Source organism: Colletotrichum siamense (assembly GCF_013390195.1).
Source record: "Colletotrichum siamense strain Cg363 chromosome Unknown KSG_Cg363_contig01, whole genome shotgun sequence".
NCBI lineage: Eukaryota > Fungi > Ascomycota > Sordariomycetes > Glomerellales > Glomerellaceae > Colletotrichum > Colletotrichum siamense.
The window spans coordinates 5,568,287-5,591,086 of record NW_023501014.1 but is presented as its reverse complement, the minus strand read 5'-3'; the positions used below and the strand labels follow the sequence as shown (position 1 = coordinate 5,591,086).

The 22,800-nt window shown below is 55.6% G+C and overlaps 5 protein-coding genes across 5 annotated transcripts; 4 read left to right on the top strand and 1 right to left on the bottom strand.

Moving 5' to 3' along the window:
* Positions 1-1,140: 1,140 nt before the first annotated feature.
* On the top strand, positions 1,141-2,492 carry PKNOX1 (Homeobox protein PKNOX1; the record flags this gene model as incomplete). Its single annotated transcript, XM_036633257.1, has 3 exons — positions 1,141-1,284; positions 1,335-2,172; positions 2,242-2,492. 3 exons carry the CDS (start codon positions 1,141-1,143, stop codon positions 2,490-2,492), a joined length of 1,233 nt encoding a protein of 410 aa, XP_036502200.1.
* Positions 2,493-12,201: 9,709 nt separating this feature from the next.
* Positions 12,202-15,729, top strand: ctnR-1 (Citrinin biosynthesis transcriptional activator ctnR; the record flags this gene model as incomplete). The annotated part of the gene is made up of 6 exons (XM_036633256.1): positions 12,202-12,212; positions 12,675-12,988; positions 13,036-13,342; positions 13,397-13,916; positions 13,963-14,448; positions 14,509-15,729. 6 exons carry the CDS (start codon positions 12,202-12,204, stop codon positions 15,727-15,729), a joined length of 2,859 nt encoding a protein of 952 aa, XP_036502837.1.
* A 940-nt stretch (positions 15,730-16,669) lies between these two features.
* Positions 16,670-19,257, top strand: SEF1 (putative transcription factor SEF1; the record flags this gene model as incomplete). Its single annotated transcript, XM_036633255.1, has 7 exons — positions 16,670-16,783; positions 17,065-17,171; positions 17,277-17,618; positions 17,673-18,110; positions 18,162-18,418; positions 18,467-19,060; positions 19,118-19,257. The coding sequence occupies 7 exons, from the start codon at positions 16,670-16,672 to the stop codon at positions 19,255-19,257; spliced, it is 1,992 nt and encodes a 663-aa protein (XP_036502838.1).
* A 274-nt stretch (positions 19,258-19,531) lies between these two features.
* CGCS363_v001405 (UPF0098 protein) lies at positions 19,532-20,274 on the bottom strand (the record flags this gene model as incomplete). The annotated part of the gene is made up of 3 exons (XM_036633254.1): positions 19,532-19,680; positions 19,737-19,903; positions 19,976-20,274. The coding sequence occupies 3 exons, from the start codon at positions 20,272-20,274 to the stop codon at positions 19,532-19,534; spliced, it is 615 nt and encodes a 204-aa protein (XP_036502836.1).
* A 683-nt stretch (positions 20,275-20,957) lies between these two features.
* Positions 20,958-22,163, top strand: mii-0 (3-methylitaconate isomerase; the record flags this gene model as incomplete). Its single annotated transcript, XM_036633253.1, has 1 exon — positions 20,958-22,163. One exon carries the CDS (start codon positions 20,958-20,960, stop codon positions 22,161-22,163), a length of 1,206 nt encoding a protein of 401 aa, XP_036502195.1.
* Positions 22,164-22,800: the final 637 nt, after the last annotated feature.

Below are 22,800 nucleotides of genomic sequence, written 5' to 3'. Positions count from 1 at the left end.
TACCATCAGCATCCCAGGAGCAGGCCCAGGTGGATGTGGGTACGGACGGCGTGGTCCTGCAACCCTGGTCGAGATGGGCAATCCTCCTCTTGTTCCTCATCGACGGCTGCTTGTACCCTGATCGTCCTCCTCGCCATGCCACCCATGCCCATGCCTCGCAGCTCTGGGCTAGTTCAGGTTTAGTCTCTTCCGTCAAAACCGTCCTCCCTCCCCCACATCAGCAAAGGCTCGTTCCCAGATACATAGGTCAAGTAGCAAGGCATTAAGCATCCGTGGGCTGTGCGCTGCTGCTGCTGCTTCTTCTCCAAGTTCACACAGCTCTCACAACTCCCTTCCACGGTCCGATTCACTCAAGAACCTACTAGTTGGGGGGCTCTTTCGTCTGAGGCTGGTTCGTGTCAGTTTCAGTGTGTTCAAATCACCGTCTTAATTTGTCCAATTTGGCTCTTCGCCGGGTCCTCCTCCTCGACACTTCTCTCCCATTTCCTATTTTGGCACCACATCTGTGCGCCTCCCACCGTTAATCCACCTTCCACCAACCTACCACGCTACCTTACCTTACCTTGCCATACGCCTGCCTGCCTACCTACCTACCTTACTCTACACACCTACATACATACACACCTCTACTACACACAACACCGATACCTCCCCCAGACTCAAAGATATACAAAAGGACTGCCATCCCACCTTGCATCTGTCTCCATCATCACCGACCATCATCCCATTCGAGCTGTTTGTTGATTCAGAAGAACGGCTGGGACCACCTGACCATCACATCAGCATCCTTTTATTGCTTCTTCTTCTCCACGCCTGTCGTTGACGAGCAATACTATATCAACTGTCTATTCGACCCCGCCGCCGATACAGAAACACAGCTTCAACCAAGCAACACAACATCACAGGAGCACCATCCTCGACGTGCCAACTTTCGAAATACCTGGCTGGACCGACTTCGGTACGCTCCTCTGCAAACCGACTTTCCCGGATCTTTCTCGCTGACCGCAGCAGTCCTTGTCCGCCGTGCGGCTTCCGTTTTCGAGCCCACCATTCTTTATTTTCCACAGGATCTAGCCTTCAGCGCTACATCCGCAACGGTCGTGTCTAGAGACCTTCGCTTTCAAGATACCACAGCACAAGATGTCTATGCTCGCCATGGCTGCTCCATCCCCCCATTCAGCATTCAAGTCCTACCCTTGGGATGGCGGCAGGTCTGCTTCCACAGACTACTCTTCGCGTCCTCGCACTGAGCCCGAGAGAATCGCCCTTCCTTCCATTCGCCAGGTTTGTTAACCAGTCTGAGAAGCATGAAATCTGACTGACAGAGATATCAGGCCATCCCAGAACTTCACCTTCGCCTGCAACCACAGGAGGCCTCAACCACAAGGACAACGTCTTCCAACACCTCACCAACCGTTGGATATGCCGGTGTCATGACCCCTCCGGAGTACGTTCACTCGCCAAACTCGAACAAGAGGAGGAGGCTTTCCATCGATCAAGAGGAGGAGAGTGAGAGAGTCAGCCGCGTGCCGAGACTTTACGACAGCCCTGCCCGTATTCCTCAACGTCAAATCTCCCCGCCAGTCCCTTCCCGCGCTGCCACTGAGAGCTGGACCGGATCAGCGAGAACCAGCCCTTACATGTCTTCCTCCGGCATGACTTCCATGCGCTCCCCTGCCATGGAGGTCAACGAGCGCTCTGAGATCCGCCCCACGCTTCCCAGTCTGCCGCCCATGAACTTTTCCGAGCGGGAGTCCATCCCCATGCAGCGTGTCCGTGGTCACTCTCAGGACGAGTTCCAACCCATCCGTCCATCGATGGGTATGCCCCCTGCTCCCATGATGGAGGCAGCTCCCGCCTACCGCACCAGCGGTTACGCCTACGGATACCACCACCCCAGCCGAGTCCAGTCTCTATCTCTCGGTGCCATCCACCCGTTCGACCGCACGCCTTTCTCTGCCGCCGGCTATGGCCACTACCCTGAATTCATGCGCATTGGAGAGCTTGGCGCCATGGGGATGCACGGTGACAGCAAGCAACGCAAGCGCCGCGGCAACCTGCCCAAGGAGACGACTGACAAGCTGCGTGCGTGGTTTGTGGCCCATCTGCACCACCCATATCCTACCGAGGACGAGAAGCAGGAGCTCATGCGTCAGACTGGATTGCAGATGAGTAAGTTTACGCTTTCCGAAACCGTTAGACTCTCTTGGGGCCAAACGCTAATTTTTTTGCCTCCAACAGACCAAATTTCCAACTGGTTCATCAACGCGCGGCGCCGGCAGCTGCCCACCATGATCAGCAACGCCCGTGCTGAGTCCGACGCCATGTCCAGCCGCAGCGGCGAGAGCAAGATCCTGCCTTCGACAGAGCGCGCCGACTACGATGATGGCAAGCGCTCCAGCGTTCCTCTCAGCGACGGTGAGGCCTTTGACGAGGACCTCGAGAGCCTGAAGCAACGGCGCTCGGCGCACATCAAGAGGGGGAGCATCTAGAAGGACGCCTCGCATCATCATGCACCAAAGAGAGACAAAGAAAAACGCAAAAATTCCAAACAACGCAACAAAAGAATTCATACCAGACCAATCATCTTTTAACGACGAACTACGATCGGGACCTGACGCAAGGCAAAAAAAACACACAACGGCACCAGGGGAACACACACTAATACTTCATGAGCTCTGTATAAAAATACCACGGGAGGGGGGCGCGCACCAGCAAAACCACTGCTTTCACGCCCACCTCGTTTCTATTTTCTATGTCGACTGTACCTATGGGAATAATGTATTCTTATTCAACAACACACACAAATGGGTTTATCGGGAAAGGGGTTCAACGGGGCGGTTTACCAGGCACTACTGGTGGATGGTGGGCAGACAAATGCATTCATCAGACAGAGATTCATCTCGGACATTTTGATCAACGCTTTTTATCGGTGTTTTCTGTTTTTCTTGGGGTTTCATTTTTTTCTTCTTCAAATCAGCCAAACCAGAGGCCAAGTTTTACCAACCACAAAGGGATCGTAGAACGATATCAGTGTACCACCTTTTTGTTTTCTGGTCGATTTTGTTCTCTGTACATAGTAACACAACAAACATCAACCAAAAATCTTGTTTAAAAAACACACTTGTTTAGCCTCAAACATTCGAATGACAGCCATTCCTTCCCATGTGCGTGATGAGGAAGATTGATCCTTCCTCCCATCCTTCGAACATTGAAGAAAGGCCCGGAAAGCCTTTCGCCAAGAGAAAACTTGCTGCCCAGGAAACACGAGAATGGCCTTCCCAAGGTTCCATCCGTGATCAGCAAGTCTCCGGGTGACGCATTCCCCTTCAGCCATGGTCCATGGTGCGCGAGCCCTAGGGCGAACAGATCTTCTTTTCGTTTTTTGGCCTATACCAGCGGCCCGTGACGAAGTAGAACGAAGTCAATGGACGGACTCTACGTGAATCAAAGCGCATGGTTGTTTACAAGCTGTGTTTATCATCAACCCGTAAGCAACGAAAACCAAAATACACACACATTACGCAGAAAGCGTGCAAGGAAACGAAAAGGGTCTGTGTGAGCCGTTAACGAGAGCATGATGTTTGTGGTTCCTGGATGGCGAGATGTCTTTCTCACGCACACACACGCACACACACACGCCTGGCCCAACCACGCCTTTCCCCTCCCCCATCTCTGCCATGTTGCCTGCTCCCTTATCCCTTACTCTCGGTCCCCCGTAAGAGATGGGTGAAAGGGGCCTGCGGTTACATCAACCTGGGGATTGGACCCTATAGCAGTCGGCTGGTTAATGGAGGGTAGCGGTAGCAAGAGAGAGAAATAACGAGATTTCGGGGCACAGGACCCAAGATCCCGGGTTAGATACTACCGGCGCCGTGCTATGGCCATGGTCACCTTTAGTCAGTCTGCTCTCTGCCTGGACTGGACTTCTGTTTGGCTGAGGGTTGTTCGTCGTTCCTCAAACCCGCACACTTTCCAGCGTACTGGGCCACCGCGCAACGAGAACCAACGTTTGCTTCATCATTACACACGGATTCTGCAGCGGGAGACTGAGCGTGTAGCTCGCGCGCGCGCGCGCGCGGTCGGCCGTCGCCGCCGCTCTGGATGGGAAGGGCTGGGCGGGCGGCGAAAATGGTCCCTTAGTCGACCCTTCGTGCCGGACTAAGACGGAAACCGGTGCCATTTTTCCTTTTTTGTTACTTTGTACCTCTCTTTCCCCCCCAGCCACCTGTTAATCCTTAGTATGAGATCACTGAACAGAGACTCTGCCAGCACGGTCAACCGCACCACTATCGTCATCAATGTTTGTGATGTAGGTACTCTTTTTTTCGTTTTTGCTACAGTTACCGCCTCTCCCGTGCGCCGTGCGCGGCTGCCGCCGTCGCCGCCGCTGTGGTTTTGTGAGGTGTGTGTGTGGTGTGTGTGGTTGGGTGGGGGGAAACAGGGAAACAACCAAGGAGATTCGTTCGACCGGGACGTCTAGAATGCGAGAAAAAGCATTGACTGGATGGAGGAGCGAGGGAAAAACGAACGAACCCCTTCCCAAATATGCAGTGTTCTTTTCTCTTGTGAAACATTTCACACTCCTCTTCACCTTTTTTTTCGAGGGGAGCTACGACCACGCAGAATCGAAGGGAAACTGGACTCTCAAGTGCGTAACACACGAGGAGACCTCATGGCAAGGGAAACAGAGGAGGGGGGCGTGGCGTGTGTAAGGGGAGCCAAGTTTTCCCAAAAAGTCCTTGCGTACCTGCCGTCCTGCCTTCTTGTTTTTTTCTGCCCAGTTCGCAACGTCGCCAGGGCGGGCGGATGATTTGTTGCCTTCCTGCTGCTGTGACTGCTGCTTCTGCTGCAGCTGCAGAGACGGAAGTAGATACATACATGCCGCATGCTCTCACACTAACACAGCACACCCGCGTCCAGCACACACGCCCCTCCCGCAAGAGAGGGCTAGAGAGGGCGGGGAGACCAGCAGGAAAAAGAAACCATATCTGAGGGGTCTCGGTTTTGGAGTCTGGATTCCTTTCTTCTCTCCTCTTTTCGGGGTTCACAGACATCAAACCCATGGATGGATGCTTTTTTGTCCAGACCACGCGCTGCACGCGCGAGTGAGATGAGTGGATGGATTGGGGGCATTTCATGGTAGTACATGATACGAGACGCCACGAGATCGGGGGCAGGGCAGAGACCAGAGGCAAGTGGCGTCGACCGGTGAGGGGAAGAGACAGAGAGCGAGAGACAGGAAGGGCAAGACAAGACCAACATCATTCATCATCAACGCCTGGACAGCTCGCTCTTTGCTCGTACACTAGATTGAGGGAGAGGGTCGCGAAGTGCGAGATCGAGGTCCACAACACTAGACACGTTGACTTGGGTCCGGCCTCTGTTGGCTTGGTACGGGCTTACACCACCACTCGGAACGTGATCGTCAGCCTCCTCCGCCTCCTCATCCTTCTCTCCATCTGAGGACCCCTTCCCATGGCAACACACACACACACACAGCTGAGCAAGAAGAAGCTGCTGCTGAGCACCCAGCCAAAGATGCAAGGCCACCGGCCGGGCGGCGGCGGCGCGAATGGGAAAACGGCTTGACGGATCCGTTGATGGTGCCGGTGCATGTCAGGCAAGCCGCCGCGATCTCGATAACGGAGGCTTGCAGATCCATCGAACTACAGTCCCCTAAGTCTTAGTCTTTGCCGTTCCTTTCCGCCAGTTCAGTCCAACCTCACGTTGAACCAACGCTGCCCCTCAAGTCACTGTGCCATACAATCCAGCGCTGCGGTATACTTTGTCCGGTAGCGTCCTCCGCCAGTTCGTTATTTTGTTATTTCTCATTGCCAACTTTTCCCCTGAGCTGGGCTGTCTGCACATCTCAGTTCATGCTATGCCATGCCATGCCATGCGTACCCGTGACTGCTGATGGCGTGCAGCTTTTCACCCCAGCGGCATGTCTCACGCATAGCTCTCTGGTCTCAAGAGAGCATGTCACTAGATTGCTAAAACATGCAGCAAGCAGCCTGCAATGCACGTCCGACGAGTGGAATGAAATGTTCCATTGTGGTTTTTTTTGCTTTTTGCTCTTGCGGTCGAGATAGACCTCCCATCATGTCTCTGTCTCTGACATCTTGGCACACAAACGTTTGTCACTGCATCCCCTCTGGGTTCGAGACATACACACACGCGCGATCAAGGAACCATAATGACAGGCAACGAAGGACATGGGTTCGCCCGGTTCGTTCAATGTTCAACGTCCCCTCCCTCGTGTCAAGGCCGCACAATGATCGACTGCCGGTGTCAGGACAGCATCTAAGCCTGCCGCCGACACACCCCAGTCAAGTCTCTCCTCTCCTCTCCTTGCCTCCCTTAAGCTGGGACGTGACAAGAAGATTAGAACTACTGGGAAAGGGGGTGTGCAAGAGGAGGGGATTGGGTGAGCGGTAGCACGGTCATCCGATGAAGTGACTTTTTCGTTGGTTTCTTCTCCTTTCTTGATTATGCTGAGACGTTGGCATGAAGGGGTAGAGAGATAGACATAGGAAGAGACAAATGAGGAGACCAAATCGGTCCTTCCTGGGGGTCAAGTGTCTGACAGCACGATGCGGCAGGAAGCAGCGGAGAACGACAGCTTTTGGTGGTGGCATGCTTGCTTTTGGTTGGCAACCATCTTTTCCCAATGGTTCGTAACTGCGCTGTCTTGTTGTCGTGTGGCCCCCCAAGGAGCGGTGTATGCCGTAAAGTCTGAATGGCATCTGCGGTATGCCAAGGTCATACCCTGACCTCGTTGGAGTCGGAGGACGAGAGAGTGGTGGATGGAGGAGCTATGCGCTACGAAACGTGCGGCAACGGCTAAGAGTATGTTTCTGGGTTGGACCAAGGTGATAAGCGCATCTCGCCGTAGCTGCAATGTCACTGGGCCTCGCGTCTCTGGAAGAAGCGTCGTAACTTTGCGTTGGATGACAGCCAGTCGCAACGGTCACTGGACGAAGGATGTGTGGAGGGTGTGAAAATTCACAACGTGCCGGCTGCAGCCCAAAGCACAGCACAGCACAGCATAGCATAGCACAGAACAGACCCGGCCGAAGAACACAAAACAGGGACCAGGGATCGGGGTCCCGGTTGCGTCAAGCCGGGCCAAGGACGGCCGGCGCTCAGAAAGGGATGTCAGTTGCCCTCCATCTCAGGCACAATACATGAGTCTGGGGAGCATCGTTGGCAAGTCAAGCTCCACTCGGGCACTGCTAATGCTGCTACGGAGAGAGCTATGCATGGCAGGAAGCTAGCTGTCGACGGGTGTCACTGTCAGCAACATGGCCATGCTCTCATGCGCAACGTGCCACCCCCAGAGAGACGATGGTGGGAGGCAATGACTGCCATGTCAGCACGCAGCTGGCGCCTCCAAACCCTTCGGTGCAGCGTGCACATGGTGATGAGAAGACATGGGATGGGATGATGCGAATCACAGGGTGTGGCTCTCCCATTTGCTCGGCACTTTTAGACGAGCTAGGAAGGCGTCAGATGAAAGCGACCTCGAGCTGCGGAGTAGGAGTGTGATGCTGATGGATGCGTGGTAGAAACCCTGGCAGGATGGTGACATGCCGTATCGCCACCCTCGACGGTGGTGAAGTGACAGCAGCCATCGGCGTCCCAATGAGGGCGACGATACACCTAGTCCATGTTAGACGGTGAGCGGGTCTGTGAGGGTATTCGGAGATCAGCGGCCCATCCCTGAGTCTAGCAGCCAAGGGCAGCCAGTTGAGTACAAAGGCGAGTGCGAGGACGGATGAGCAAAGCATGCGGCATGACATTGCATGCTGGGATGAAGCAAGGTTGCTGTGGCGGTCAGATACACACAATGGAGGACTGGGCATGGAAAAGGGAATTCCGGCAGCGGAAAAGACGCAATTTGATGGCGTATGATTTACAGGCCGAGGGTGTTGAAGAAGATTGAGGTGGAATAGAGCTTGTCGTCAGTACAGGCTGTGGAATGCAAGGTTGGATACGTCACTCGGTGGTCGATTACGGATGCCGGAGGTATTTCATAGGGCAAAGGAGGTCGGCAGGTCGTTGCGCCAACAGCGATAGCGTCGTGCTCTCGGTCTTTGGCTTTTGTGGCGTGTCTCTTGATCGGCCAGACTCGCATGGCAGAGTGGATGTGGCGCATTTTGGCAAGTGCTGCTGGTGTGTTAGCAAGCAGGATGGGCGTCTTTGTCTCAGCTTGTTCCTTTGACGGATTCAAAGTGTTCCATGGAGCAGAAACGTTTATCGGGGTATTGGTGGAACAGGCGCGCCCGCGCTTTGAGCAGTGCTGCAGCACCGAAAAGACCCTGACGTTTCGTACTTTGTCGTGTGGGTTTCTCATCCTCTTGTTCCTTGGCCCTTTTGGGATTTGTCCAGCCCTCGGAAAGCGGATATCGGGTATCGAATCTTCAAGTTTGATGATTTGTGATTTGAGTGCAAGTGCCTGCCACCCTCCCCCCCTGGGCACCCCTTGAGCTTTCGGCAACGTATCGGATCGGTAATGAGGTTGCCTCCTGTCAGAGCTCATCTTGCAGCGGACGAAGGGGAGACCGAGGGGGCCTGGGGGCGTGTACCGCCGCGTGTCAACGGCATCACGAACAGCACCAGCAGTCAGTGTCATTGGCCTTGACACGCCGGGGATGGCCTGGTCGGATAGACGCCGTGCGATGCGACGCTACGATGGGAGCGAGGCCGTTCAGGATGCGACTCTGCGGTGTTGCAACTTGTCGATATCGAAGACCGGCAATGGGAGGCCGTGAGTGGATGACGGTGTCGCAGCGGTGGATGGTTGTGTTGTCCAGCTGGCTTCCATGGAAGATTTCACCTAATTAGAGATTGGCGATGACCTGTGCCTTGGAGTTGCAAATCCAGGTACGTACCTAGGTACCCAGGGTCAAGAAGAGTGCCTCAGTCTCCACTTGGCGCCGTGAGTGTTCGCCTTAGGTTGGCTGGGGGTCCTTTCCGCGGGACCCACCAGAGCTTCATGTTCCTTCCCAGTCAAGCAAGTGTAGAAGACTTTTTGGAGAAAGGCACCTGGGTCCTGCCCAATATTGCAAGGACGGCCAAGTCTTCAAGGGCAGCGCAAGGGGTCGGGAAGGAGACAAGTGGGGAATGATCCGGTTGAGGCTGCCCAGAGGCCCTGGTCTGCCTATTTCCGCCTATCACCCGCCGGTGATCGCCCTTTTCCCCATCTCACAATCTGGCAGACGCCCTGCTCATTCCCCGTTTATTCGAGGCAGTGTGTCGCGAGTCCACAATTGCTTCAAGCAACTCCCTCGCTCCATCCGCTGCCATCGACAACATGGACGCAAACCCAATCCATCACGACATCGCCTACAGCGCCTTCGCCCAAGTAGGGAAATACTACTCCGTACCACGTCAACTATTGCCATGCTAGCCATTGAGTCTTACTCATTCATCTCCTCCTCAACCCTGGATGGCGGCATGGCCCCGGGGGTCAGCTTGCTGCATCCCTAGCCTTCCTTACCCGACACTAATAAGGTCGGGTGCCTCGACCGTACCCTAGGTACTTACCCTACTGCGGTAGGTAGGCACCTTACCCAGGCAGGTGCAGCGGCTGCCACATCGTCTTCTCGTCACTGGGTCAATGAGGGCCTCAAACCCAATGCGCCTTACCCAACATGCGCGCATGCCCATATCGCCCAGTCACCACCCACAATACGGACATACGTTCCTATCAACCAACCTACTTGGTAGGCACATGTATCCGTACGCATGTCCAAGTGCGCTACGCTACGTACGTGTCGTGCACCTGGCCAATCTAAGGCAATGCAACGCTAATTCCCAGTCAGACATAGGACGCCCCGTCAAGCCAACTCGAATATCTACCTACCTTACCGTCCACATTTCCCAAGTCTTGACCCAAGGCATTGCTCGGCACTAAGGCACCCTCAAACTATCGGCACCATCGTTGAGTGTTTTGTCATGATAATGGAGTCGTCCTCAGACCTTGACTCGGGGCACTGGCCAAGACTATCCGCCGCCATCACCACCACTTGGCCGCTGCCATGTCGACTGTCATGACCTGCAGCCTTACACGCACTCCCTCTCTACGAATCACTCGCCTCTTTGGGAATAAACCGCCGCAAGTTGTCGCTCCATCCTGGCATGCCATCGTTTGACAAACTCAACTGCGTGACAGCCTTCAAAGTGTGAGTTGTCCATCCCCCCCATCTCCGAAATATAGTTTACTCTGACGTCCCTCCCGATTCACACCCGTCAGCCGCTGGCTCCACTGCACCACCAGCAGCTACTTGTCATGCTTCCCCGGCCTAACCCGCATCGGCTCGTCTCTCTTCCTCGAACTTAGTCCTAAGGAAAGGGCTGCCCTGAATCGCAACGGCCGACGATCCCCGTTGTCTCCTGTACCCTAACCGGATAGCTGTCGTCCCTCACCTCTCACTGGATGGAGTTTGGTCCGAAAGGTGGCTGGATGGATCTTGTCCAGAACACGAGGGCGCTCAGATGACAAGTCTGAAGGAATATTGGCACTGAGCTGGGCAGCATATTTTTGGTGAAACCACCTAACGGAGCCCCTTCTGCCCCTTTCATTCAACTTGGCAGTTGATTCCTCACCAGTCGCTCGCTGCCATGGTGAGCGTGCTGTTTGGCTGCTTGCGCACAGTCTTCAGCTCCCAGAGCTACCTACCCATGCTGCAAATCTTCGAGAATCTCCAAATTCACTGTTGTCTGCTGACCAAGAGGCGGGAAGATCATAAGCCTGGACCACCGTCGATCCTGATCAACCAGCCGAGCGCCAAAGCCCGAAAAGCCCAGGCCCGGCCGGCTTGTCAAGCACACCTAGCGCCGACTACCGCAAGACCCGCTTCGTGTCTTCTTCAATCTTCGGGCCTTGGCTTTCCACATATTCGCCGGTGACAGCCTCTCAAATCCCCAGCGCCTTCCAACGCCCATCGATATCGTGCAAGTCGATCCCGTGGGCCGTTTGGCCAAGTCAACAGGCGGTGGCGGCCAAGCTTCATCCATGGGTAGTTGGACCTTGGCGGCGCTCCGTCACAGCTAATAGCCGCATTCATGCAGTCATCGTCGCTCCGCCAAATTGTGTCAACTGCTCACTCGGGCCAGGCCCGGTCGATCACCAGCCTTAGGCCGTCTAACGCTGTCGTCCGGCTGCTGGCGCTAGACTGGGATGCCGTCTGCAGCTGTCAAGTCGCGGTGGCTGCGTGTTTTTATCTCCGAATGTCTCGTCTCGCCTTTCTTCGGCTCGTTTAGGGGCGCCCTCTAGTAGACCGAGGATGTTGTGAAAAGCGTGGGCAAGATGCGAAATGTGGCGCGCCTAGACGTCAATCCATCACGCTTGTCCATGTTTTAGTCCGAAAGGGACCAAGGCTAGTGGCAATCACTCGGCGGGCTTGGTTGTTAATTTCCCGCCCCCGTTGCAAATCGGCCTCACGATAACAAACAGTGGGCTTGAGGACCTGGCTTGATGCTCATTCTGGCGTACGCCGTCGTCAGTGGCTGCCATTCTCTGACGCCCTTCACCGACGTGTTCGCCGAGTCTCCCGTAATCCTTCGCGGAAGGACAGAGTTTCAGACCACCAGACCTGACGAATGATGTCCCAGAAGATCGCCCTTGATCATCCCACCAAGGTGCGAACAGTCCATCTGACCGCCAGGGACGCTCGCTGAAGTCCTCTGCGCGCTCAACTTGCTGCGACGGCACAATTGGGATGGCAGTCGCTCAGCTCCTTGACCTGGCCCAAGAGTGCAGCATGCACAGCAACTTTGTCCAGCGCAGTGGTGTCGGTTCCTGGGACGCCACGGGGATTTTTAGGCTTTCAACGACTTGAACTCAAAACTTCGTCATCGCCAATGCAGGCGTTTCTTCGGCTGCCACATCCACCTGATACATTAGCCCCTGGGGACACTGACAAGCCGGTTTGACGGTTTGCGATTAGCTCAGACTTGTTGTGGCAGATGTAGGTGAGGCTGCGAGAGCTGCTGTCGATCACCCTTTTTGCCTTTTGCCTCCGAGACCCCCGGACCGGCAGGGTTGCGGTCGGCGTGCTGTTCCTGATCGGCGGGTCATCAGAGGCAGGCTTGGCAGAGGCACCGAGTTAACCGCTCGGCCGAGACGGAGCCGCTTGCGCACCGATGTGATCGGAAGCTCGCCATGTCTCGGCCAGGCCATGTGGAATCGATATGGAGTTGATGTACGTTTAGACCCACAAAAGACGGCGGCAGAGCGGAAGAACGGACGGGACGTGGCGGCTGACGATCTTCAGCGGGACGCAGTTTGAGCACCATTGAAGACACTTGGCGTGAGGAAACAGTAGCTCACGTGAGGTCGCAGCGGGGAACGAATGCTTAACGCCGGAAATTCCACTTGCGCTGGCCACACCGGAATTCCCACCTCATGCATTCCACAGATGACCAATGAGGACGGCGCGCTAAGTCCCGTCCTCGGGCAATCGGCGCAAAAGATGTCCGACATTGGTCATCGAGATGGGCACGCATCTGCCTAGCCAGCGTGTTGGCCATTGAAGAGATAGCCCGAGAAGACATCTCCAGTGACCTTGACAACTCAGGCAACCTGATATTGTCTGCGGTATTACGTACTGCCATTGCATCTACGTCATTGCATCCGTATACGTCAAGTCTGACACCCAACACAGCCCGCCCCTGGATGCAGGTTCGGAGCTGAGGCCCACTTTCGGCGCGCTGATATCGCCTGCTGCAGTCTCGGATGCAAAATTTCGCCGCCGCATCATGGATACCGACGGCGGCGAGCAAGCGGAGACCGGCCCTGTCGGCCAGGGCTCCGAGCCGTTGGCATGCGTTACCTGCCGGTCCCGGAAGCTCAAGTGCGACCGAGTGAAGCCGGCATGTAGCCGGTGCGTGAAAGTCAAGGGAGAGTGCGTGTACCCTGAGTCGAGAAGGAAGCCCGCGTTCAAACGACGAAACGTTAAGGAGCTTGAGGAGAGGCTAGGTATGGCAGTTGTGTCTCCGTGGCTGGACGTCGCTCACGATTTGTAGCTCAGGTGGAAGACCTTCTCAAGGAGGCGAGTAAGGAGGCCGGCAAGGTGAATGAGACCGCTGCAACAGCAGGAGACCTGGACAGTCGGATCAATGTTGGTATGGACGACTTCACAGTCGACATCGACACTTTTATCGCGATGCAAAACGGCTTTGCTGGTGAAACTGCAGACCTCCAAGCAGGACTGTCAGCTCATAATATCCCAGAGCCTCAACTGCAAATGCCCAGCTTTGGCGAGTCATCTGGAGAGTTGATTGGCCTTGGTCTTTCGGAGGCTCTGCCCCCTTTTGAGATGATGGAAGATCTGTATGGGCAATCCCTTGCCCTTGGTGTGAACATTTGTCTAACTTTCTTAAATAGTAACAAGAGTTTCTTCGAGCGACAGCAGCACTTCATTCCAATCATCCATCCTGGCAGGTACTTCCAGTCGTTCTACTCGGCGCCTCATAAGCGTCCGCCCATGTGCCTGCAGTATGCCGTCTGGGCCATGGCTTCGAACGGACATGAAAAGTATTCCCAGTATCACGAGATCTTCTACAAGCGAGCTCGGCAATACGCAGACGCAGATGAGATGAGAGGCTATGGCGAGCACTTTTTGACGGTTCAGCATGCACAAGCTTGGGCGCTGATTGCGACAGACGAAGCGAGGTGTATGTATTTCACGAGAGCCGCCATGAGTTCAGCAAAGTGCGTGCGTCTTGTAGAGATGATGGGTCTTCATCGCATCGACGGGGATGGCCAAGAGATGGCTCCAACGCTCGCGCCGCCAACGTCGTGGGTTGACCTGGAGGAGAGAAGGCGGGCGTTTTGGGGAGCTTACTGCATCGACTGTCACGCCAGTATCTCAACGGGCTGGCCGACTTTGATCGATCCGAACGAGGTAAGTCTCTCCTGACATGTTCGAGACAAAATCGCTAATCCGATAGATTACCACTCACCTGCCATCGTCCGAGGAGGCATTCAACTCAGCTCGTGAAGAGAAGACGTCTACAATGCAGGACGCCTTCAAGGGGGCATCGTACTCCACGTTCGCGGGCGCGGTCATCATTTGCTACGTCTTCAACATGCTCCTGAAGCATGTTCACTGGGAGAGACCCAACGACCGACCCGGAGACTTCGAGTACGGCGAATTTTGGAAGCGCCACAGAGACATTGATAATCTCTTGTCAAGTGCCTTCATGTTCTTGCCCGAACGCTTTCGTCTGCCCCAGAGCATGAAAGACCCAACGGCCGTCCACACGAACCTCAACCTCCATGCATCCATCATCTGCCTGCACCACGCCGCGATCGATAGGATAGAGCAACACAAACTGCCTGAACAACTCAAGACTGCTTCACAACTCCGACTGCGTACTGCAGCCGAAGAGGTGGTCAACATCGTCAAGCTGACAAGTCACACGAACTCCGGCTACGTAAGTCGACGACCGCCTCTGTTGCCCCTGTTTTCTTGTTGTCCTAACGACCTGTTATAGAAAAGCCCTCTCGTTGCTCTATCACTGTACTCAGCTGCCTCCGTGTACGTGTACAATGCCAAATGCGACCCACAAAACGGGCTGTCGATGGCAGACTTGCAGAATCTCAAATTCATCGTCCAGGCGATGGAAGGCATCGGGCGTCGACACTTGATCACCCAGGCGTTCCTCCAGCAAGTATTCATGGACATACAGCGTAACGGTTTATCGGGTATCATCGACGTGCCCAGCCTGAACAACTACAAAAATACCTTCGGCTGGACTTGCTCCAATATTCCCCTCTTGGCACGAAGCTCAATATCGAAGCACACCGAGATCCAGCCCCCTCTCCCTGGCAGATTGCCTCTCGGCAATCCTAAAGGCACTGCCTACGAGAATTATCCGAGAACGCACGAAGGGTGCAATGGACCAGTGCCCCCCCAGTCGGGTTGCCCTTCCAACCTAGGTATCTCGCAATCCGAAGTTTCTCTCACACAACCAATGTCAAAACCGAGTGTTGCCCTAGGATACAACGCGAATGGGGCGCCTCCTGAGAACTCGTCAAATAAGAGGAGACGTACCTCTCTGACGACCGGCCCTGAAGCGGACCACGCCCAGGCAGGTCCATTCAGCGGCACATTACCTTCAAATAAGAATATGAACAATGCGCTGCCTGCATCACGCAATGGAATGGACGGCGTCGGTGGGTTTGCGGTTCAGTTCCTGCGTGACACGGGAATGATGCCCAAGAGCGGATCCTCACCGCATCTGACGCTACCTCACCGCACGAACTCAACATCACCGTCGCCGCCGTCTGGCTTTAACAAGAGCACCCCCTCACATTCGGCAGCCAGCAGTAGCACTACGCCTGGATACGGACCGGGGAGTACTACACCGGAAGATGGTGTTCAGGGCAGCAATGGCAGCGGCAGCGGCAGCGGCAGTATCATCAATGGCACTGGTGGCAGTACTAATACGAACGGGAACGTTAATGAAATCATTGACATAACCAGCATCCAAGCTCAAGTGTCGGGCGCGGCGGCGTCGACATGGGACTCGAGGGGGCTGCAATATGCACCCAGCACCGACCCGATATCCTTTATCGATTTTGAGGCTGTAGGCGGCATCGATCCATGGAGCATGCTGACGAACATGGGCGATATGAGCTGGACCAACCCCGGCGGAGGTGAGGACACGACAGTGACAGGTGCAGATCTAGCAGGGGCAGGCGGGAACGAGTAGATGGCAGAGACAAGACGGGCAGTCTGCAAGGCTCGCCAGAAGAAGTCGACCGGCTCTATCGCTGGGCTTCCGTCCTCTAGGAAGTGAATGATGTCTACGACGGCGGATGGTTCGGCAGGCATAAAATGGAATCAAAGGGGTCTCGGGCGGTGAGCGGTAATGGACGCACGCCAATGGATGGCGGACAGGCGTATAATGAACCTGGAATGCTGTATAGGCATCAAACAATTGTAGATATCACGTATCGTGACACGACGCATCTCACTCTGAATTCCATCTCACTCTGAGTACAAGAAGTCATCGCCAAAGTCGTGTCGGACATACAACATGTGCATCGTTGACTGGCGAAAAGAAGCTCCAAAGAAGCTGAGGACAATCCGATGTTTCTCACCCTCCGCAAAAGCCCAGACTTCGGTTTGCGGTTTGGCTCTTTGTCCTGCGACAAGGCACTGCCGGAATCCTTCGAGGGTCGTCAGCGCACGTGATCGATGGAGTGAACCGAACCCATGACGCCGGCCTCCTCTTTTTTCTCCTCCCTCCCAAGCAGCAGTCAGCGAGAGTCCACTGAGCAGCGCCATATTTATCATCCATCCATCGCTCCCCCGTCCTATCTTTCCTTTTGCCGAAACCGCGCCGAATTCCACCCACCCAACTCTCCACTTCCCATCGTCACAGTCAGTTCAACCTCCCGCGAAGCCGCAAATCCAACCGGGAACGACGGGATGCAGAGGAGCCGCGCACTTACGCCCTGCACAAAGGAATAAATTAGACTATCTACCCAAGGTACACCTACCTGGGCTGAGGTCTACCTTACGTCACTTCGGCGCGTAGCGTTGCGTTGCGCTGCGCTGCGCGGTGCACGCACGCGTTGGCGCACCCTACACCACCACCACAGCACGACCACCGCCGCCTGGGAACCCCCAAAACACCAAACAAACTCATGGACCCGCCGCTCAAGAGCCCCGGCTCGGCACATAGGGATACCTCGCCCAGTCCCCCCGTGCCGAACCGGATCCGGCGTAATACAGCCTGCACAAGTTGTCGAGACTCCAAGGTGGGTTCACGTTCCTTTTGACTCCCTCGATGAATTAATTACACTCTCCCTCTCTGTTTCCTCAGCCATGACTGCTCCTCCCCGTATGTGCCCTGTACCTGAGCGATGCTGCCCCGGATTCACTTCCAATTGGTCTTCCGACGTTGCCGTGTCATGCTCAGGTACGACGTTATCAAACCCTCAGCCTCCCAGCCTGTCTCATTTGCCGTGTAATACATATACATACTCTCAAGACAAAAGTACCTCGTCGCTAATTGGAGCCGTTGGAACGACCGCAATAGGTGAAATGCAATGCAAGCCTGACGCCGAACAAGCCGTGTCAGCGTTGCGCGAAGCTCGGGATCCAGTGTGTCATTGACAAGTCCCACAAGCGCATAACCAGGAGAAGGTTGCTTGCTCTTCCCTCCCCCTTCCCTTGCCGTTTCTCTTCAAGTTCATCTCAAATGAGGCAAGGAACCATGTAATCTGATGCGTGCTCGTGTGACCTTGGCAGTAAGCTCGAACAACTGGAGAAGGAGGTCCAGACGATCAAGAATGCCGTCAACCCCAGTCCCGTCTCCGCCGCCGGCGTGCTTCCCCCGGCCGCCCTTCCGCTGCCGAGCCCGAGCTCGGCGTATCCCGCAAGCGCATTCGCCGACCGGCCGCCTCCGAGTGCCGGTCGGGTGAGTCTCCCTGCGTTGTCGCCTGTTCCTCACTCCCGAACGGCAGAGCAGGTCCCCACGCCGACGTTGACGTCGCACACGACGCCGACTGGACCGCCGCGGCATCCGGCGCAGCCGAGGGCTTTGGGTTCTAAAGTGCTGTCGAGTGAGGATATTGATTTCTATTTCGACACGTAAGTTTGCCATCTTCCTGTAGACATGTGCTCGCAGCGCTGATGAATGTACAGCTATTTTGAACATTTTCACCCGTACTTCCCTATTGTACGGTCTCAGGACCCGGATAAGCTGTACAAGCTGAGCCCCATACTATTCTGGACAATCATTGCGGTTTCATCGAGGCGGTATGCCAAGGATCCCGGCCTCTTCCAATTCCTGGTTGAAAACCTACCAAAGGAGGTGTGGAACGCAGTGTCGAACCCGCCGATAAGTATATCGACCATCAACGCGCTTCTGGTCCTGTGTACATGGCCGTTGCCGACAATACGATTCCTAAACGACCCGTCCGCTTCCTACGTGGCGATCGCGCAGAACGCGGCGTTGCTGCTTGGCCTACATACAGGGCGTGGCACCCATCCTGAATTCTGCATTGGACCGAACCGTCAGACGGATATCACGGACGAGGAAGCGTGCTTTGCCTGGATGGGATATAATATCCAGGCGCAGAGGTATGGGTGAATGTCGAATGTCGAGTCGTTGGTTGGCTGACTTGAAATCAGGGTGGCTTCGAGCAATGGTTTGCCCCCGCCCGCAGGCTTCTTCAATGAAGCCGTCAACCGGGCCGCCGGTGGCAGGTCTTTGCCTGATGCGTTGGGGTACTTTGGTCTGTTGTATGAGATGCAAAAGTTTTCTAACCGACTTAACCGCACCATGTTTTCCGTGGCCGAGGAGGGCGAGGGTGTTTCGGACTCCGTCATACAGTTGTTGGAGGATGAGCTGAACAAGCTGAGGCAGCTGCAATCTCGGCACAACACGGGTACGCGGAACCTTTGCCATCAAACGAATATGACTAACAACACGGCAGACCTGGACCTGTTTACCATTCTGGCTGTGCAGTTCGAACTCCAGTCATACTACTTCATACCCCTGTCTACCGCCGACAAATCGACCTTCCGCCACAACGTGAACCGCGCATACAGCACGGCGCAAGCCATCATCAACCTCGCCCTGCGCCTCGAGAGCTCCCAGCGGTTCCTGTACCACGCTCCGCAGCACGTCTTCCGCACGGTGCTCGACGCCGCGACGGTCGTCTTCGACGTGCTCCTCTCGGGCCACGCGACGGACCTCGAGCTCGCCAACGCCGAGGTGTCGATCAAGAACTCGCAGGAGGCGCTGCGCCGGTGCTCCGTGCAGGAGGGCGACTTCGCGATGCGCGTGCTGCGGATGACGGAGTCGTACTGGAGCCTGCGGCACATCATGCCGCTGCTCGAGGCGCCCATCTCGCGCTACCCGCACCGGACGGGCGCGGTGCTGGCGTTCGGGACGCTGCGGCGGTGGAAGAAGGAGCTGGATCAGGCGAGGATGGGGCAGCAGCAGGGCGGTGGCGCCGGAGGGCAGACGGGCGGAGGGGCGGGAGCAGGAGCAGGAGGAGTGGGAGGGGGCGCGGCGGGAGCGACGCGTGAGTGTAGGGGACGGACGGCGGTGCTTGGGGGCAGTGTTGCTGACCTTGCGGCAGCGGCGGCGACGGATGCGAATAACGCCAACGTGTTGCCGACGAGTGATTTGCTACAGGATATCGACTGGTCGATGCTGATGGACGACTTTGACTGGACCGCAGGGGGCGCGGGGGAGCCCAACTTTTTGGGGCTTTCGTAGGGTTTTTTTTTTTTCTTTTCACGGAAGTGGGTTCCCGAGCACAAGCCGGCGTATGGGTGAGTTCAATCCGCATGATTTCGAGTGGGTGTGCGTTGTTGTTTTTATCCCTTCTTGTTCTGTCGAGAACAGACCGAGTAACAGATGGTTTGAGGACAACTCGGTGGTACTAGGTGAAGCGACTTAAGTAGGTAGATGAAATGAAAAAATGTACAGCTTTAAAGACGGCTCTCCAGTGATTTGAAGACCATGTGAAGAGGCACCCCCTAGGCACTCTTCAAGTCCACCTCCTCTCGCAACTTCCAATCCACAAACCCCAGCCCAAGACCTTGCCGTTGATGGCTTCCGCAACCTGCTCTTTCGTCGCCCGGGCCTCGAGCATCGACTTGTCCAGCGGCTCACTCAGTGCCACAACCTCGAAGAAATCTGCAAATGTCAATACGCAATCAAGTTCAGCAGGATTTCGTGGCAAAAATACTCACATCTGTGAGGCCCATGGTTCATCAGCGGCCTCGGAGCAACGTAGACACCCTCCCTCCTTCCCTTGCCCCAATGAAAGCCGCCCTTGAGCAGCGACTTGCTCTCATCTTCAATCTCGAAATCCTTGGCCGTGACCTCCCTCCTCTCAGACGGGATGCCGCCATATACTCTACATTCTCACCGTCAGCAAAACCGTGTCTCTCCTCTCGATGCAATAAGTCAACACAAGAGGTTCTCTCACCCATGGCAGATCGGCGTCGGCAGAGGCGCGTCCGGGTCCTCGGAGACGATGAGCCACTCCTTAACCCGCGCCTCGACGTCCTGCGGCGCCGTCCACGCGAGGGCGGGGATGCGGCCGCCGCCCTCGTTGATGTACTCGGGCTTGAGCTCCGCGGGCGAGCGCCCACAATCCGGGGACGTCACGGTGAGGGTCTGCTCCTTGTGGGCGGCGAAGGCCGGGGAGGTGTAGAAGGCCTTGGCGTCGTGGCCGCGGGAGGATTTGAGGAGCCAGCTGAGGGTGACTTCGACGTAGGGGTTCATTGTGGTGTGTGGTTAGGGTATTATTTGGGGTTAGGAGATGCACTTGACGGTTGGATGGATAGATAACGGTAAGATGTCGTTCACTGGGGGATCATTGAGACGGGACGAGGGGATACAACACTTTATTATAGACACAGGTTTCAATCAAGCCCGTTTAAGCTTGTTTTCTGTAACGCGAACGCAAATCCGGACGCTTGGTGCTTATCTCCAGACTCCTGGGACTCGAACATCAGACGGTCTTACAAGCCTCTCAACTCCGGGTGGCTATCGCTTCGGTGCCGAATCGGGCATGTATCGGCCGGCCATCTCATCCTTTGGTCAAGTAAGATTGACATGTTGTTGCAACTGCTCTGTACATAACCCTTCTATAACACGAAATATTGTTTCTGGTTCCTGAATTCGGATCGTTTGCATATTAGGGAATGTTGAAAGAGAGTGTGCCCACCAAAACGGCACGGGAAGCAAGATCGGTTTCGGCATCGGGGTCGAGCCTGAGCTTCCCGGCTTGGCAACTGCTTAGTACCCTGTAGCTTGCCTGCCCTACAGCGAAGTGCCGCCCCCAACGAGACCCCTGTACAACCGGTTGCGACTACCTTACTGGCGAGTAGTACCACTTTCAACTTCCAGCCTACATCAACATCTGAGATTCAACGCCAACAGCTAGCTTCTTCCGCAGCCACGAGATGTCGACCTATGCCCGAAGTGGCATTCTTCAAGCCCTCTCAAGGCCTCGGTCACATGTCGGACTGTTGTCGCCCTTCAACGCCACGATATCGACGCGTCTACATTCGTCACGCTCGTTCCCCGCCATCTTCGTCCGTGGCGGCACGTCCAACGGCCTGATCATCCACCGAAAGGACCTGCCCCCGCAAAATGATTGGCACACCGTCCTCCCGGCCGCCATGGGGTCCCCAGATCCTTACGGGCGACAGTTGAACGGCATCGGCTCCGGCATTTCCTCAACCTCCAAGATCATCGTACTATCACCGCCGTCCCGGCCCGATGTTGACGTGGACTACACCTTCGTCCAGGTCGGCATCAAGGATGGCAGCCTAGACATGGCAGGCAACTGCGGCAACATGTCGTCTGCCGTTGGCCCAATGAGCCTGGATGAGTCTCTGGTCGACAATCCTGAGATTGACGAGCTTGACGGTCATAAGTATGCTGCTGTGCGCATCTTCAATACCAACACGTCCAAAGTCATTCTTTCCCGCTTCAGAGTCAATGGGAACCCGCCCAGATACTGCTCCGATGGCGACTACACTATGGACGGTGTTCCTGGCACCAACTCACCCATAACCTTGAGCTTCTTGGATCCTGCTGGGGCTAAGACGGGCAAGGCCCTTCCTACAGGAAATGCTTGCGATTGGCTGCATTTATCGAACGACAGGTCCATAGAGGCATCTCTGGTGGATGTCAGCAACCCTGGCGTCTTCGTCCGCGCCTGTGATTTGGGGATTCCCTCTGCCGAGGACCTCACACCTCAGGCCATTGAAGCAGATCCAAGTCTGAAGGCCGCCTTGGACGAAATTCGGCGTGCAGGTGCGTCCGCGATGGGCCTGGATCCTGGCGTGGAGAGCGTGCCCAAGATCGTACTCCTCTTCTCCGATACTCGCTCACTCGATGTCGATATTCGCTGCCTAGCCATGTCTATGGGACAGGCCCACAAGGCTGTTCCCCTGACGCTGGCGCTGTGCCTCGGAGCGGCAAGTCAATTACCGGGAACTCTTGCGGCCCAGATTGTTGGCAGCAAGCCAAGAAAGTCTGTTGTTATAGGGCATCCGAGTGGGAAAGTGGATATCGGGACCACCTTTGAGGGCAGCAAAATCAAGTCAGCAGACCTCCACCGTACTGCGCGGGTGTTGATGAAGGGTCAGGTATTCTATTAGCAGAACGAGAGATGCAACGCTGACATCGTCACCGCCATGGACAGCAATTCGCTGTGGTGCCGTGTCTCGGGCCTGAGGCATTGGATGCTGACGTCCGGTGTGATCGAGATGGCGGACAGCCATAGACATCGGGCGGAGGCGTAAAGGAATCCTGGGTATGCGCGCTTGTGTAACACGAGATTTCAAATATGCGCCCCGTGTCCATAGGGCCGACCTTTGCGCCATAACACAGCGACTTGTGAGCCGGAGTACAAGATAACGAGCAGGATGTGGAGAGGAGCACTGCCGGACGGAGCGAGTTCCGTTGGTTGACTGGCTGAGTAGAGCAATCGTTTGGGCTTGCGGTGTACGGACGTAAAAACCTCTCGTTGCGCCTAACGTCTGACATGCATTCAACGTCGCCTACGACCAGGGACGATTAGCTTCTCACTGCGTCACACCTTTGGTAGTGGAGGCTTTAAATGGCTCACGAAGGTGCTCGACAGCTCTAGAACCCCAGTCCGCAGAGGCCGGCCGGGGGGCGACGTCGGGTGGGTGTCATGCCGGACCCCGGTCTTCCACGGGAACTGCAGCCAGGGTCCGGAGACATGAGCCAGGCAGCAGCATTTTGCAAAGATTAATCGACAACTCTCCATTC